Below are 18,995 nucleotides of genomic sequence, written 5' to 3'. Positions count from 1 at the left end.
TATGGGGAATTGAGGGGAGGGCAGTCTGTGACGATTAATTGAGAGTGAAATTCGGGGGACATTCAAAATTTTGAAAATTTCATGGAAAAATTTAGCGAAAATTCTAATGGATTTTCTGGCTTTGTTTTTGGATGATTCTATTTGAACATTTCGATGCTTACGTGAGCTTTTTTCTGTAGGAATGTTTGGGAGAAACAATTCTATAGGAAAAATGAATAGAGTGGGATTTTTCTATGCAACTTGGTCTGTTCACATATTTTTGCTGGAAGTTCCTCGGCTAGAATTTTCGGAATTTTTTGTTTGATTCTTTTTATGAAAAAAAAAGAAATAGAAGTGATAAAAAATGAGAAGATTGAGGCCGAGGAATTCCTATAGAAAATGTCTTGATAGAAAAATTTGTGTAGAAAGATGAAATTCTGTTGATTTTTTCCATGAAATAGTTGGCATTGGACATTTTCTACTCAAAAATGCACTGTAGAACAGGTAAAAAATTAATAGAATTTCCAACAGAAATTTTCTATGAAATTTTTTCGAGTGTGATATATTGAAGAAATAACGACGTTGATTAGATTTTCAAATTGCAAAGTTTGATAAATTGTTTTGGCTTTATTTCATGAAGACATTATTTAGAATTCTAATTTTGAGAATTAACATTTGCATCGTGAAACAGTGGAAAACATACGGTATAGAGAGTAACGATTTTTTTTCTATTATTTTATGATGCCAATTTTAACCCGGTTTTGGTCACCATAGGAGGGAAACGCCGCAGAAGGTCGATTTTTTTTTCTTACCATTGACTGGCTGAGCGGAAAAAATCCTAAAAAATTGGAATGCGTCAATTCAAGTGTCTACAAAATTATAATATTTTTTAAAATTATTTATATCCACAATTCCTGAAGAAAAAATTATTTCTAATCATGTTAAATGAAATTGCCCGTTGTGCGACGTTGCCGAAGTCTCGCTAAACGCGCCCGGGCAGTATAGAGTGAATTCGGCAACGCTCGGGCCTAAATAACACGGCGGCGATTCCCTGCGGAGGTGACCAAGTCGTAAGTTCTCATATGGTGACCAAACTAGGGTTAATTTCCAATATTAGAATTCCTAAATTATGTGGAAGCTAAAATAATTCGTTGAAACGTCGCAATTAGGCAATTTAATCAACGTCGTTGATTATTCTCCAATATCCCACTATTTGTTCAGCTCAATTGTGGGGAAAATTGGACTTATGAATAAATTCGATTGATAAACCGGGGGCTTTCTGTAAGAAATTCTGTTCAATTGAATTTTTCTGGAATTCAAGAAAAAAACTGATAGATTTTGATTTCTCTGTATGAATTATTCTCTTCAGATTCTTTCTGCAAAAATTGTTAGGCATCAATTTTCCAAGTTTTTCTATTCTTTTTTTCATGTCTCATTAAAAAATCCTAGAGAAAAAACCTTGTAAAAATCATGCCCAGGAACTTTCACACCAAAAAAATCTCAGCAGAATGAGTTATATAAAAAGATAAACAATGGATTTTTTTTTTACTGAATTTTTTAAAATTGTTTTTATTGGTTTCTTATTAATCTATTGAAGTATTGATAGAATTTCAAAATAAATTTAATAGAATCACCCGAGGAAAGTTCCAGGTTTCTCTTTTAAATTAATTCATCCGTTTTTTTTTCAAAATGTGAGATATTCGATGACTGAACAGTGCAAATCTGGTGAATCAAGTATCATTTTGAATATTATAAAGAAATGTTTAAAATGACGCTTGATTTTTTAAATTTCACTCTGACATTCTCGAGATATCTCCAATGATTGAAGACAATTTTTCTTTAGTTTTCGTTGGGAAATGGGAATTTTTCTTTTTTCTTTTTGCAGTTATCTGGGGGGGGGGGGTCGTTCGAGGGGAAAATTTCAAGGGAAAGTCTTTCAGAGGACAACATTTTTGCAAGTGATGCCTCTTGACTTTCCCTCTTAGAATAAATCGTTATGGGATAAGTGGGAATTTATCAGAAAGTGGAGAATGGGAATTGGGTTCAGCAGCTTCACTATTGAATGATTTTATTTCGGTTTTATGCTGAAAATGAGGATTGAGATTATGATTTGAAAAGTGGTCTACATTATTTGCGATGTCTACTGGGATTATTTGTTTATTAATGTTGAGTTTATTGCAGGTACTGGGGCACGTAAGTATTCATCAGTGATTACTAGTGCAGTCTTCGTTGATTGTTTAATTATCTGTGAGCAGTTTGATGAGGAAATGTCAAAGGCCTCTTTCTAGGCAATTTCACAAGCTTCAAGAAAGATCTATTGACATTTTTTACAGATTTTGTCTTAAAATTCTTGTCTCAGTGGAAAATGTCAAGAGTTTTTTTTTCTAAATTGTGAAATTCTCTACAAAAAATGTCTCGACCTTTTCTTCTAAAACCACTTAAATAATTTCGAATTTATCCTACAGTTATAGCTGAATCGAGTATTTTCCTGTGGGTAGAATTGAATAAAATGCTTCTAAAAAAATATAAAATCTCTAATAATTTTTATTTAGAATTCAAATCCATTCAACTCCTTAATTATCTGTATATAAAATTCCTGCTCCTCTCAATTCAGCTGTTGTGCATAAATATGTATAATTGTGCATTATCACATCCTTCGTTTCGTCTTTGAAATTGGTAACAAGATAGTGGAAGATCACGGGCGTTATAATGCAAAGAGGTACTTTCGTAACATCAACAACGAGGGGTTTTGTAATTCACAGCCTCTTATCAGTTTCAACAATTGTCAGCGGCTTCATCTGACGACCGATTATGTATAGTATCCCCACTAAAACGTGGCCAGCGGCGTAAATGTTGGTGAAGTAGTAGACTGTATTGTCGTACTCCAGCAGTTGGAAACCAATTCCCAAGTAGGACATGCAGGAGAATCTGAGGAAGTAGAGGAGAACCCAGAGTCCGTTTTTCCTCTGTAATTGACAAGAATATTTTCAAATTATAAAATTATCTGGAGATTGAGTAAATTGGAGGAAAATGTCAAATATTTTTGAGAACTTGGTGAACTGACGTTTTCGTGATATTCTACCCTGAATTATTTGTTAATGAGGTAATTAATTATGTGATCGATTGATGGAGTGTTCACTGGGGATGAGTGAAAAAAATTAATGTCGATTATTGCAGACATTTCTGAAACTAGTGGGTCAAGAATTTCTCTAGATTTTCTAGAGAATTTCAAGATTTGTTAAGATTGCTGACATCTCGAACAACTCGTTAAGAAGATTATTACGTAATTATTAGTGGGGCCTTCATAAGAAATAGGGAGAAAAAGGAGTGATCAAAATTAGTACAGTTCGGGTTTAGAGAAAAATGCCAAGAAATTTTTGTAGAATTTTACAGACTGAAAAGTTCCTGGTATTTTCTCCTCAAATCACTTGACAGCAAGATCGTCACAAAGTTAATTAACTATAATTGAGAAATTTCACCAAAATTTGTGAAAATTTCGGAATTATCAGCGAATATAGTTAGGGACTCACCAAACTATTGTCCTGACTCTGGTTATAGAACTTCACGTAGAGATCCTCCACCGGTAGGAAAAATATAAGCGATAATAGTGAAACGTAGTATCCAAATGCCCAGCCGTGCCACACAGCTGAGATCATGAAGGTGGCGGCTGTCCTCAGGGATTTGCTGGGGAATTGCTTGTAGACGTAAGCTGCCATCCAGTACTGCACAGTGATGTTCCAGGATTTCATGGCTTTCCTCACCAAGAAGCACCTCTCCACCTCGGGAATGTCGATATTGTGGACAGTCTCAAAGTCCATCTTCTCGGATTTCAGTTTTTCGGGATTGTCGGCTCTAGTGGATCCAAATTATCGATTGAGAACAATAATATTGAGAGTATTTATTCATCAACTCAAAATATTGAATTATTTTGGTGATGAGCGATATTGAGAGACCTTTTTCGCGGAGATTTTCAGTGAATAAAAGAAAGTTCTTATGAGTTACTTATTACGCTGAAAAAAATCAATTAATATTCAATTGATGGTGAAAAAAAAAATGGACTGTTTTGCAAACATAAAAAAAATAGAAAAATTGACTTCCATTTACTTTTTCCATAGAAAATTTACCATTGAAAATTCAACAAAAATTCAATGGAATTTCCCTCTAAATATCCTGTTTTCTATGAAACTTTTGCACATGAAATTATGGAAAATTGTAATTACAGTTCTAAAATTTTCTTGTAGTCCGTCGGTCCCAGTCCCGATCGAGGCTCACTGCTCGTGGGATAAGCTCCAAGCCCAGCCATGTGGCAGACGCACTCGGACAGCATCATCCCGGCGTATATCCTCGTCTTGAAATTGAAAAACGAGGGGTAGACATAGAAGTATCGGTACAACAGCGATCTCCCCTGGAACTCCTCGGTGTAAACGTACTGTAAATAGAACAAACGATAGTCACCAGTAATTTGTGGTTTATCAACTGCTTATCATGCTATTCGCGTAAGAAAAAAAATTCATAAAAAAACCTAGTGAATTCGTTAGACAATTCTGTTGGAATGTTAAATGAAAAATATTTTGTAGAAAAATCAGAATGTCGTTTTATTTACAACTTATTCTACTGAGATATTTTCTATGGAATTTCCTTGCCTCAAAATTTTTCTGTTTCGATTTTTTTATGAACAGAAAAGAAAAATAGAATGAAGAAAACTTGAGGCGAGAAAAACTTGATTCTGTAGAAAATATCTCAATAGAATGTTTTGTATAGAAAAATTGATTTTTTTCGAATTTATCTATAGAATATTTTCTATTGAATAGTAAAACGAATTCGCTAAGTTTTTCTGTGGAATTTTGTCGTGCGTGTTATCACGCCACTAGTGTGTAATTACACTTATGGGATAGTAGTAGTTGAAGAACAGGTGGAAAACGACAGCAACAGCTATTTTCTTCAGTTTCTGGAGGGTTTGACCTTTGCAGTCGATGTAGTCACCGAAATTGTGGTGTATGGAGTCCCAGTACGTTCTGTAGGTGTAGTAAGGACCTGCGGAAATTCCCCGATTAGACCATCAATAATGCATTGAGCATTGGTAATCAATAGCGAAGGGGGAAACGAAATGACATTATTTTTAGTAATTACAGTTTCATCATCATTTGATAGATAAGACAAGTTCAATGTGCCAGTTAATGGCACTAGATGCTTTCTGTCTTTAAAGTTGTGTAAATAACTTGAATGTCGAAAATTAAAATCGGAAATAAATTCTAAACAATAGCCAATGTGAATAGACAGATTCTGGTAAAATGGGAAATTAATTTTCGAGATAAGATTGTGAGACATGAAAAAAAGTGTCATGTCTGAATTGCTGCTATATCAATTTTTCATTTTATAACAACAGGTCCAGTTGAATATCTGAGAATCTAGAGATGTGAAGATTCTTGTGAGAATTTTCTTTCAACTGATAAAATTCTCTACAAAAGGGTTTCAGAGTCACTAATCGGAGAGGTACTCCATTCATTCTGCAAGTCCATTTTCAATTTCAATGATGAAGTTTTTTACTGAATGTTTTAACATGCAGAAGTGATCGAAATACTTTCGTATTTTGCTCCAGAATCCCTCATTACCGAGATAATTGCGTAATTCTAAAAAAGGTCATGTCTGACGTATTCCAATGCAGAATTTCGCTGAATCATTGTATTTTTCCTCTCGTCATTGGCTACTGACGAGTTGAATCATCACACAGTTTAAATTTCCATTGAAATCAAAATTTTTTTGACAATGACAACTGTAAGTTCATTAATTAATTAAGATTAATTAATTAAAATTTGAGAATAATACTTTGACAGTTTTCATTGTATGGATTTGAAAATTGACGATTCCTTGAATATTTCAGAAAATATCAGTAACAAATCGGTAAAACAAAGTCGATTTAGGCTTCTGCTGATTTTTGAGGAATATCTCCCAATCTGAGGGAGATAGCAAAATTTTCGTAATAACCTTTTTTGTAGCCCTCAATTCGCTCTACAGAAAAGGTTTCAATACAAATTTTTCTATCTCCCTTAGATTCCGAGATATTCATTGAAATCTGGCCAATAGTCAAGATCGACTTGAACCGTTTTACCACTTGGCTGCTATTATTGTTCTTGTTCGAAAAAATACCTTCCTTTTTTTCCTCGTGGAAGAGTGCAAGTAGTCACCTGTTAAAAGTCCCACGTATCCCATTGAAAAATGGCACACATCGAGGAACCCGATGTTTTTCATAGCCTTGTAAGTCCTGTTGTTGGGGTCTTCCTTGAGACTCTCAACCGCCGAATTCATCTCGAATCCGAGGCCGGCGAGCCTCAGGGTGATGATCATCTGGAGGAGATTCGTGTGGGTCGAGGGTATTTCCGCGCCATACCAATCGCACAGGCGAAATACGAAGAGGAGGTAGAAGAAGGAGAAGAAAAAGGCAGCTATGTGTCTCGTTCTTGATAAACAAAAATTCATTGTCTTGAGTATTTCCGAGATTGCTGCATTTATCAGCAGAGTCAAGTGACCTTTTTGGAGATCATGGAATTATCTATAATAAATTTCTCCGGACACTTCCCCTGGAGAAATCATCTCGTAAAGAATTTTATGAACTGCAATATGGCAGTTTATTATTATTATTATTATTATTAATAATTATTAATAATAAATATAATGAAAAAAATTAAAATTAACAAAAGGACGTTAAAAATCAAACGTGACAAACCGACGTCGACGTCAATTATAATTATAATTAATAATTATAATTTTAAAAAATGGGTGCTTAATTATTTAATATTTACCATTTTATTATAAATATAATTAATAATTAATCATAAATTTTTAACGTCGTTTTGTTAATTTTAATCTTTAAAATTAATTATTTATAATTATTAATAATCATTATTATAATATAATTATTGTTATGAGACCTTTTATGTAGAGCAAATAGCGTGCAACAACAAATGTAATTACGAAAATTTCACGATTTCCCTTAAATTCGAAATATTCCTCAAAAACTCAACTGAGATAAGTCGACTTAAATCATTTTACCACTTCGCCCACTGAAATAAATCATTTTCAACTCACCTATGTGACAAATTTGTTATCAAAACCGCAGCAATAACAGTACTTATAATAGGGTGTAAAATGTGCACACCGGAAACAACGGAGCCCACGAGTAACCCGAAGCCGGTGGACACCCACTGTTTGGTATTGGCATCCTTGAGTCCCCTGAACACTTGGCCGAATCCGATGCACAACAGCAACACGATGACATAGATAACATCATCGATGAACATTTTATGGGACAAATGTGTGAACCATTCAATTCCCCTGGTGTTCTAATTCTCCCCTCGTTGTCTTGTCAAATGATAACAGAAGACGTCGAAACTGCAGTGTTGTGCATTGATTGATGTTAATGGCACTGCGGTGGTAACTCCGACTGCACGAGCTGACGAACTCGTGCACACTGAACTGAACTGGAGTGGTTGACTAAAATACACTTGAGCACGCCACGGAACACGTCACAGTTCAACGTGTCGGGAATGATTTGATTGTGTGCGTGAGTGGTGGAACGTAAGTGAGAATGAACCTTGTTAAATTGTCGATGTCCCTCGGGGAAGGGGAAATTGGAGGGAATGGGGGCACATTTTGGGGCTTAAAAAATACATTCGAAATGAAATAGTATATTTCAGCACGTGTGGGACAATTTCGTCTTTAACGTTGTGGGGTTTACAGCATGAGCCGAAGGCGAGTGATGTAACCACACACGTTAAGGACGAAATTTCCCCACAAGTACTGAACAAAATTTTATGTCACGAAGCCTGAAACCGGCTGAATTAGACACGAGACGCGAAGCGTCGAGTGTGTAATCCAGCCGGTTTCAGGCATGAGTGGCATAAAAAAAATTATTGAGTTTCACTCGGATGATCTCGAGTTGGTGAGGATTAAACATTGCGTTCTGCGTGAGTGTTGGGAGAGGTTGACATGGACAGAGCTGAATTGGTTGGATTAACGCAATGAAAAAATCACCTCGAGATACATCGCTATACATCGAGATAGTCAATCCTTTTCTCAAATTTTTGTTGTCGCAACTGTGGATCAAAATGAAAACACATGTGTCAATATGAACAGTTCACAAAATGATCTGCGTAACTTTCTCTCCACATAATTCTCAAAATTTTCTGCTTAAGTTTCTCTCCAAATTTTTTCATAAAGACACCCATTGCCTTTCTTCCTTAATTTGTATTTTTATTGGCATAAAAAATTCACGAATTTTAGTGGTAATTTTGAGGATATTAAATTGTATTGGGGAACGAATCATAAAATTTCATTGAAAAAATCATAGTTCAACGTGTGGAGAGTAATTTTATTGTGTACATGAGTGGTGGGACGCAAGTTCCATTTTATTGTTGAAGCTCATAAAAATATTTTGAAAGAAAAAAAAAATTATGAATCATTGGAACATGAAAATGAAGACAAATTTATCAATATCTTTGAAATGAAGAGATTTATGAAAAAAAACATCGGATTTTGTTGTGTAATTAATAAAGATTGAAATGGACAGAGCAGAATTGTCGGATTAATACAAGAAAAACGTAATTATTGGGGCGATTGTGGCTCGAGACTTCATGACGAATGATTTTATCAAATTCGGAGGGAGTCCCTGACCTTCTTGGAGACGACCTTTGAACTCGCGATAATCCGCGGATTTCCGTCAATTGGTACGGAATTGAGATATAATTGGGATGTATTTTATGCTGCAAGTGGATACGATGGCATTGGAGATTTTTTTTGCCGACTGTCAGCCTTGCAAAACACAAGAAAAAATTTCATAAAAAAACCTGGTGAATTCGCTAGAAAATTCTGCTGGATTAACATTGTATTTTCCATTAGTTTTCGGCCGATTCTACTGAAAAAATTCACCACTCATCCGCGCGTTTTTATCGATATAAATGTTCAATGGAAATTATTCTACAGAAAAAATCAGCCGAATTCGATTTTTTACAACTCATTCTACTGAGATATTTTCCCCGATTGCATTTATCTCTGAAACAAGTGGGTGTAGACGAAAATGTCAAATAAACATTTTTGTAGCTGACGAAATTCCCAATAAAAAAAGTATCCTGACATTTTCCCCTAGAACCTCTGGTTATCGAGTTAAATCCATGTCAAACGAGATGGGAAAAATCGAATTGTTACGTTTCCACGGGAAACTGGATCAATAGGTGAGAGATAAAAATACTTCGGGGAGTGCTGCATGCGAAGACGTTTATCCCACTTCTATGATGGATCCCAGTGAAAGTGCAATGCACGTTATTTCGCGAATATGCAATTAAGAAGGTTTTAAACAGTTATTTTTTATATTGAGTCATTTGACTTTGTTATTTGCCTTGTGCTGTTAGGTCTCCATACAGGCTTGAAGAAATGAATGAATAAATAAATGAATAAGTAAATGAATTGATGAATCAATAAATGCATTGATCCTCAATTTATATTATTTTATGTTATTTCATTTTCATTTGTCTTCGCAATCAGATTAACTTAATTTGATACATTCTGATTTATTATACTTTAACGTTCTTTATTGTAAGAAATATACATTCTCATAAATCATCATAAAAATCAAATCAACCAACATAGCTATCGTAATCATCTTTTAACTTCGACTTAATGGTATTGAAAGAAATATTTTACGCTACGATTGAATTCATTTGAAGCATGATATTCAAAGATATCCCCGGAATTCTGATTTTCGAAAAAAAACAGAATTTTTTCAAAATAAAAAATAAATAAACACAACGATTATTGTAGTCGCCTTCATCTTCGAACTCGGTCAACACGACATCTAATCAAATTTTTTAAGTCATCATTTAATGAATTTAAAACATTTTTTAAAGTTATCGTTGAAAAACTAATTTTTGGAAAAATTAAGAAATTAAAAAAATGAATAATTAAATTGAATTTTACTTAATGGTGATTGATAGCGGTCAACAAGTCCTGCATTTAAGGAGAAAAAGATTCAATTCCGTCAATGCATTAGCAAACAATCGAAAAATATTTGTTTACAACGTAGAGACATGGTCTAAAAATTGCATTTTTGTCATTCCGATTGTCAACGATTACAATGTTTGATTACATTTCATTTCATTTTGCCCCGCTGTTTCATTTTACCCCACTCTTCCCTATATTCAGGGTTGGGCGTGTGAATTACGTTAGTAAATTTCACCGTTTTTTACCGGCGTAATTTACGTTAATTACCTCGACGGGTTTTTTACATTTTTTTCATCACGCTGTGACGAAAAGTGGACTTTCCGCCACATTGTGATGAAAAATATTGTTCGTAACTCGTGAAATAGTATATTTCGTAACGAGTGCAAAAAAGTGTTTTTTGGCGAGTGGGAGGTTTATATCACGAGCAGAAGGTGAGTGATATAATCCCACGAGCTAAAAAACATTTTTTCACGAGTTACGAACAATATTTTTCATCACAATGTGGCGGAAATTGGACTTTTAGGCACGCGGAGCGTGCCGAAATAGTTATTTTCATCACAAGGTCCACAAAGTATTTTCTGACGAATGTGGTTTTGTAGGCTGAGCCGAAGGCGAGGCCTATAATCACCTTCGTCAGAAAATACTTTTGGACCGTGTGATGAATGCAATTTTTCGTCAGAAGGCCCGTAAACCGTGATCAAACCGAGCGAAGCGAGGTTAGAATCGCGGTTTACCGGGTCTTCTCACGAAAAGTTCACTTTTCGTCACAGCGTGATGAAAAAATGTTTTTTAGCTCGTGGGATTATATCACTCGCCTTCGGCTCGTGACATAAACCTCCCACTCGCCAAAAAACACTTTTTTGCACTCGTTACGAAATATACTATTACGTTCCTTTAAAAAGCTAGCAATTTTCGATTACTAGAATGTTTTATTTTATTCCGAGTGACGAAGACGCAGTTGATGAATCACCTGCGGGGAAGGTAACTGACCATGAAAGCATGTCGATAACTGCTCTTGAAATCTTCTTTGCCTCCCCTCTGATAAGTGACACTACTCTGCCCTTTCGAGAGAGACAAAATTCGGGTTGAGGTTATAACGTAACAATTTTTTTCGTGAGAATTGCAGTGAATTATCCTTTTCTATCTCATAACATGCAAGAATAAGACATTTGATAGTTCAGATTTTCGAGCCCTTGCACGCATTAATGCATTGAGTTTTCGGTCTACTGATCCATCCTGATCCAATCAACGATTGCAACTCGGAAAACCTGGCCTCAAGCCCACAGACGGCACTGCAAAATGACGTCACAGCTGACTTCCCCCACTCTCCTGTCAAACACGAGGTTTGGCAGCGAGAGAAGCTGAAAAATACTCCAAAACGAACGAAAAGTTCGTTCAACAATTCCATTTGCGCTTTAATAATTAAAAATATTCAAGATGACGACGAGGGAAATAATTACTCTCCAACTGGGGCATTACGCTAATTACGTTGGGGCTCACTGGTGGAATTTACAGGTAAATTGTTTTCAGGATAAACAGTTCGTTTGACATAACCCGCTGATTCGCTCCAAATTGTTGTATTTAATTTTTGTTGTTAACTAATTGGTTGTTGAGATAACCAATTGATTTGATGATAAATTTTGCAGGAGGCGAATTTCTCTTACGACCCGGCAAATCCCTCGGAGGTAAACAACGACGTTCTGTATCGGGAGGGTGAGAGCCCAAGAGTAAGTGCAAATTTTGTTCGTGTTGTAATTTATTTGAGTGGTAATTGTTCCGGAGATTGAGGACAATCAATATTACATCTCAATAACTTGATTAAAAAAATGATTTGAGTAGGAATCCACATCAGTTTCCGGAAATTTTATAACGATTTTAGTCGCGATTTCATTTTATTGGATTGTATTTTGTTTTTCATTTTTCTATTTTAACTTTCCAGATTTTTGAAATTTAATCTCGAAATTGAATCCATTTTAAAAATCTGAAAAAAAATGTGGAAGTTTACTTTTGAAAAAAGATTGATGTTATAATTAAAAAATTGATATTTTTAAAAATTACGAACACTTTCTATTAATAATTTATAAACAATCAATTTTTCACCATAAAAATCAGTTGTTCAGAATCGTAAAAATTTATGTAGGTATATTCTGAATTTGACCAGAAATCGATTTCACGTCTAAAAATATACGATTTCCAAAAGTTTGAACGGCTTTAATTATTTATTTATAAACAATGAATATTTAAAAGCATAATAAATTGTGTTTAAAATGTAATTCGAATGACGCTGAATATTTCCATGATTTTTTCAAATTTCTACTGGAACACTCTACTCAAACATTCCATTAAATAAGAAATTATTATTCTCATCAATCCTCCCAATAATAAAAAAAGTTGATAAACAAAATTTAATGAAATTTTTTGTTGCTAAAATTGCGTTAAACAGTCGTTATTTTAACTGTTTCATACTGTCCCCCTCTCCCCCACGAATTATCTGAGCCCTCCCAACAGTATAGTCGAAATTACAAAGCCCTATAGCAAGTAAACGATCAAGTGAATTTTTGAGTGAATCATTGAATTGACTTGTTTCCAGGGGGAAACAGAATCAGTTGTTCAGAATCGTAAAAATTTATGTATATTCTGAATTTGACCAGAAATCGATTTCACGTCTAAAAATATACGATTTCCAAAAGTTTGAACGGCTTTAATTATTTATTTATAAACAATGAATATTTAAAAGCATAATAAATTGTGTTCAAAATGTAATTCGAATGACGCTGAATATTTCCATGATTTTTTCAAATTTCTACTGGAACACTCTACTGAAACATTCCATTAAATAAGAAATTATTATTCTCATCAATCCTCCCAATAATAAAAAAAGTTGATAAACAAAATTTAATGAAATTTTTTGTTGCTAAAATTGCGTTAAACAGTCGTTATTTTAACTGTTTCATACTGTCCCCCTCTCCCCCACGAATTATCTGAGCCCTCCCAACAGTATAGTCGAAATTACAAAGCCCTATAGCAAGTAAACGATCAAGTGAATTTTTGAGTGAATCATTGAATTGACTTGTTTCCAGGGGGAAACAGAATCAGTTGTTCAGAATCGTAAAAATTTATGTATATTCTGAATTTGACCAGAAATCGATTTCACGTCTAAAAATATACGATTTCCAAAAGTTTGAACGGCTTTAATTATTTATTTATAAACAATGAATATTTAAAAGCATAATAAATTGTGTTTAAAATGTAATTCGAATGACGCTGAATATTTTCATGATTTTTTCAAATTTCTACTGGAACACTACTGAAACATTCCATTAAATAAGAAATTATTATTCTCATCAATCCTCCCAATAATAAAAAAAGTTGATAAACAAAATTTAATGAAATTTTTTGTTGCTAAAATTGCGTTAAACAGTCGTTATTTTAACTGTTTCATACTGTCCCCCTCTCCCCCACGAATTATCTGAGCCCTCCCAACAGTATAGTCGAAATTACAAAGCCCTATAGCAAGTAAACGATCAAGTGAATTTTTGAGTGAATCATTGAATTGACTTGTTTCCAGGGGGAAACAGAATCAGTTGTTCAGAATCGTAAAAATTTATGTATATTCTGAATTTGACCAGAAATCGATTTCACGTCTAAAAATATACGATTTCCAAAAGTTTGAACGGCTTTAATTATTTATTTATAAACAATGAATATTTAAAAGCATAATAAATTGTGTTTAAAATGTAATTCGAATGACGCTGAATATTTTCATGATTTTTTCAAATTTCTACTGGAACACTACTGAAACATTCCATTAAATAAGAAATTATTATTCTCATCAATCCTCCCAATAATAAAAAAAGTTGATAAACAAAATTTAATGAAATTTTTTCTTGCTAAAATTGCGTTAAACAGTCGTTATTTTAACTGTTTCATACTGTCCCCCTCTCCCCCACGAATTATCTGAGCCCTCCCAACAGTATAGTCGAAATTACAAAGCCCTATAGCAAGTAAACGATCAAGTGAATTTTTGAGTGAATCATTGAATTGACTTGTTTCCCCCTGGATCACTGGATCGATTCTGTCTAAAATATAAATTAATAAACAAAAATACAGATATTGAAAACCCCCACCCTAATTCAATGCCATTTTACTGCGAATTCGCTAGGTTTTTCAATTTTTTCCTGTACGAGCTATTGAGTTGATTCATAAAAAGCAGCTTCTAATAAAAAAAATTATCGAAAAAAGTATTATTCCAGAGAGAAGTGACATTCACCCCCCGATTGCTCGTTGTGGACCTGAAAGGTTCCCTCGGTTACCTTGCAGAACGAGGATCCCTCTACGACCCAGTACCCGACCCAGATGCCGGTCCCTCCGACGTCTGGGACCCCGAGAACCTGGACATCACTACCGAGGACCCCCTCCCCAAGTCTTCATTCATCCAGAGCTTGGAGAAGACGAGAGAAACTGGGGAGGACCAGTCCCTCGACCTTGAGAGCGAAATTAACAGTTGGGTGGATTACTTAGTCCCCAGGTTCCACCCCAGAACCGTCAACATCGTCAGGGAGTACCAGCACAAGGGCTCAAACCCTCCATTCGATGTTTTCCATTATGGGAGGAACCTCTGGTGCACTGAGCAGTTCCAGGACGATTTCTCGGACAGAATCAGGGCTTATGCTGAGGAGTGCGACCTCATGCAAGGATTTCAGGTAAAGAATTAATTCCTGTGATTAGAAATAAGGTTTGGTTGAATTCATTCATTTATTCATTTATTAGTTTCAGTTATTTATTTCTAAAATGAATAAAATAAATAAGTATTATTTATTCTAATAAATAAATGAAAGACGTTTCATTTTAGAAATAAATAAATAAAAGACGGCCCTTGGACACCCAGGAATATCCAGAAATAGCATCAGGAGTTATTTCACTAAAGTTAGATCGTCGAAAGGATTAATGCAGAAGACGATCTCACTCAAAACGCCACACTTGATAAACAATTAATTTTTTGCACTAATTATTCATTTTTATTCATACACAAGCATAATGCGGGCGCAAGCGCCCGCCATTTACGTTTCATGGCCATGGGTCTTCTATTACATATTCTTATACAAAACCCTACAATTTTTATGAAAAATACTTATCAATGGTCAAAATATACCACCAAAATTTCATGCAAATATTTGGAAACTCGAGATATGCGACATGACAACCAATGTCCACATATGGAAAACATTGTATCATAAAAACTACATATCCGATGTCCTTCAAATTTTTACAGGAGCTACTCATGAATGACCCAGAGATACCACCAAAATTTCATGGAGATAGTTTGAAAACTCTTCGAGATATGCGAATTAACATAAAATGTCCACAAAAAAATTCATATTTCATAGCCATATATTTTCACATAGATATGAACTATCCCATGAATAGACGTTTCTATCCAGTTTTTGAGATGGAATAGTACAGAAAACAACGTTAATTCATGAATCCGAGCCAGAATTTTTTTGACGATTATTATATAGGGGAGGTAGGGGCAAAGCGGACCCTCTAAGCGAATCGTTTAGTTTTTTAAATTCTAATGAGTCAATGCACTTCACGTGGAGATCATAATCTCATTAGAATTGCAATTAAGATCTGTCATTAAATTAAAAAAAAAATTAATGTTGGGGCAAAGTGGACCCTCTGTTTTTTTAAAATTATTTTAATTTTCCGTTTGTCAGGAGTCATTGTCATGTTGTTCTACCGATTGGATAGAATGTAATCGCTGTTGATCAAAAACTCACATTTCTTGTTCACAATTAGATCCGCAGGAGCTCACACAAATTTATACTTGCCCTCATTGCATATTTTTTTAGTCAAGGTAGTAAATTTCACTTTATAAAACGTATTAGAATAATTCTGGCGACTCGATTCGATAATTTATGTGAGGGTCCACTTTACCCCACACTTTTTTTTTTCGAAGGGGTCCGCTTTGCCCCTACCTCCCCTAGTAATAATTGATCTTCAATGTATGAGAAATCCCATTCCAATCGCCCTCGACTTTCAAAGCTCATAGATATCTTCCCTTAATAAAATTCGATGGATCCCTTAGAATAAAATTTCGAAAAAACCTGAAAAAAGACCACATACATATACAAATCGCATATTCAGGGCTTTTAGACCTCATTTAGTTACCCTAACCCAAAACCATTGGAAACTCAAATATGATCGATTACAAAGCTTCCATTCAGACGCAAAATCGCGAAAAAGAATTCTAAAAAATCCAAAATCCCTAAAAAAGAAGATAAAACAATAAAATATTGATATCTCCAGGTGCTCCTGGACTCTTCGAACGCCTTCGGAGGTCTCGCCACCTCATGCATCGAGCACCTCCGCGACGAATACAACAAGAGCATCCTGGCCTTTCCCCTGATCGAATCCCAGAGCTCCAAGCCCTCAGCATCAGATCAGTTGAAAGCAGTGAACCTCGCCCTGTGCTACCAGCAGTTAAACGAGCATTCGTCACTATTCAGTCCCCTCTGCTGCGGGGAGAGTGGCTGGCTGACCCCAGGCCCACCCAGAGCCTTTCCCAATTTAATTTACAATCCCGAGTTGAGGTACCACTCCAGCGCTATTCTGGCAACAGCCCTGGACACGTTGACAATCAGATACAGGCACAAGCAGCACAGCATGTCCTCTCTGTCAGACTTGTGTGCTGACCTCAATAAATTGGGGAGGAAGGCAGCAGCCACGAGCCTCAGTCTCCCTTTTCCAATGGCAACCAAACGCGATCTGATTGACGTACTCGACGACCTGGAGGGCCCCCTCTGGACGAGTCTCACCCCCAGGGTGAGTGTCTCCGGGGACAGGTGCATGCAGAGTGTCACCTTGAGGGGCATCAGCGAGGAGAGGCTCAAGAGACCCCTCGCCGAGGCCAAGAAGCAGATGGGGAAAGCTGCCTACAGGTGCTCAACTGTTCACGAGATGATGAGCATGTATCTCGCTTACTCCTGTCACGCCTCTGCCACGCATCTCACGACGCTCAAGGCTGGGCTGAAGGTCTCGGGGCCTTTCCCGAAGGTTTTCGGGGGAAATGTTCATGGGAATGGAGACGTCGCTGGCTGGCCCGTTGGAGAAGGTGAGTATTGATTTCACAAGCGAAGTGGTGAAACGGTTTAAGTCGACTCATCTCCCAGTTGAGTTTTTGAGAAATATTTATGAATCTAACGGAGACACGAAATTTTTGTTATTACATTTGTTATAGCTCTCAATCGGCTCTACAAATAAGGTTATGACAAAAATTTTGCTATCTCCCTTAGGTTCCGAGATATTTATTGAAAACTGGTCAATAGTCAAAATTGACTTGTAACGTTTTACCACTTCGCTACTGATTTGATTTCAATTCAGTTTTTGAGGAATAGTTCCGAATCTATGCGAAATTTTCGTAACTACATTTGTTGCAGCTCTCAATCGGCTCTACAAATAAGGTTATAACAACGATTTTGATATCTCTCTTAGATTCCGAGAAATCTATTCAAACTATAGTGTTGAAACTAGTGATGTAATGCAATTACATATTATACAGCTTATGAACCTTCTATGTAGGTTTCTAATTGCTTAATAAAAAAAAATACTGCTAAATAAAGTACATTAATGGTACAGAGATATGAACGGAGAAAGAGAATAAATGATTAATCTTCAACAATTAAATCAGGTCATCCTAAATTGTAATATTTCTAAATTCTAAATTCATTATTTTTCTTCCCATCACATGAAAATTTCAATTTAACTAGTTTCGGTTAATTTTTAAATTGGTATTGCATTGTTGCATCCTTTATGGATTTATTTAAACAACTAATTTTTATATTTATGCTTGATTTAACTAAATTTTTGTTTTTTTTTGTTCATATGGTTTTGCTATTAATGGGGCTTCCCATCACATGAAAATTTCAAGTTAACTAGTTTCGGTTAATTTTTAAATTGGTATTACATTGTTGCATTCTTTATGGATTTATTTAAACAACTAATTTTTATATTTATGCTTGATTTAACTAAATTTTTTTTTTTTGTTCATATGGTTTTGCTATTAATGGAGCATTCATTGACATAATCTAAACAGCAGCTGAATAATTGATAAAAAATGACTCATTACTTTTCAGAGGTAAAAAGCGTTCCAGTATTGTCAGGGATTCACAGTACCCCAGAGCTCTCAAAACTGTTCGAGTCCCTCCACGATTCATTATCCTCAATAAAAAATATCAAGAGGTTCCACGCCCTCGAGGACTCGGGTCTCGAGCAGGACGATTTCACCGAGTGTTTGAGCCACTTGCTGGACAGCAAAGAGAATTACGAGGATCACTACGTCTAATCACTACCTCAATTTTGTATTGTTCAATGTGATTTAAAATATACGAGCGATATTTTGACGAGTACTTTGTGGTTCTCTAACAATACCCCCGGGGAAAATCGTCGAGGATGTGGATAATTTGTGTCTACGCCTGTTAGACTGTGATTGCGGGTGAAGACGATCGAGCCAAAAGCAGTCGCAATCACACTCGAGTGAGGATTGAAGGGTAATCGGTCGTGTGCGTGTTCCCAATTCCATCGGCAAACTTTTTCTTTCACGTGGGTGCGAACAGGTGTGGTACCACGCGAACAAAAAGGGGAGTATTTTGATTAATTTCATTATGGGAACAAGAGGTGGAGGATATATTGGAAGCACTGGCAGAAAACACGATATTTTTTCGAACAAATCTTGTTTGCTCCAAGCGAACCGCAAGTTAAAAAGCGCCAAAATTATGGAATCTAGTCCCGAGCATTTGAAGGCTGCCTGGTGAAAAAATTTTGTAGCAAAAGAGAGTCAGGAATATTGAGTAATATTTTTTGTTAAGGATGTTCTACACCCTTTCTGCCAAAATTCACGTTTTTTTTATTTTTCTGGCAAACTTATGATGGAATTGACGTGAAAAAATATAACGTTTTTGCGTTTTGTTATTATTTAACGACTGACGAAATTTTAAGGTGGTGCGAACATTTTCCTGCGTTGC

The 18,995-nt window shown here is 35.5% G+C and overlaps 2 protein-coding genes across 2 annotated transcripts; one reads left to right on the top strand and one right to left on the bottom strand.

The window, feature by feature from the left end:
* Window positions 1-2,505: 2,505 nt before the first annotated feature.
* LOC107037316 (lysophospholipid acyltransferase 7) lies at window positions 2,506-7,651 on the bottom strand. The gene is made up of 6 exons (XM_015255810.2): window positions 7,066-7,651; window positions 6,165-6,436; window positions 4,862-5,013; window positions 4,200-4,408; window positions 3,510-3,831; window positions 2,506-2,945 (listed from the first exon to the last, which is right to left on the bottom strand). The coding sequence occupies exons 1-6, from the start codon at window positions 7,275-7,277 to the stop codon at window positions 2,736-2,738; spliced, it is 1,377 nt and encodes a 458-aa protein (XP_015111296.1). The 5' UTR covers window positions 7,278-7,651; the 3' UTR covers window positions 2,506-2,735.
* A 3,390-nt stretch (window positions 7,652-11,041) lies between these two features.
* Window positions 11,042-18,380, top strand: LOC107037272 (protein misato). The gene is made up of 5 exons (XM_015255736.2): window positions 11,042-11,487; window positions 11,619-11,699; window positions 14,226-14,675; window positions 16,282-17,086; window positions 18,108-18,380. The coding sequence occupies exons 1-5, from the start codon at window positions 11,410-11,412 to the stop codon at window positions 18,314-18,316; spliced, it is 1,623 nt and encodes a 540-aa protein (XP_015111222.1). The 5' UTR covers window positions 11,042-11,409; the 3' UTR covers window positions 18,317-18,380.
* Window positions 18,381-18,995: the final 615 nt, after the last annotated feature.

The sequence above is a fragment of the Diachasma alloeum genome, unplaced genomic scaffold (assembly GCF_001412515.2).
Source record: "Diachasma alloeum isolate Michigan unplaced genomic scaffold, Dall2.0 Dall_scaffold_00216, whole genome shotgun sequence".
NCBI lineage: Eukaryota > Metazoa > Arthropoda > Insecta > Hymenoptera > Braconidae > Diachasma > Diachasma alloeum.
This window is presented reverse-complemented; position numbering and strand designations above follow the sequence as displayed.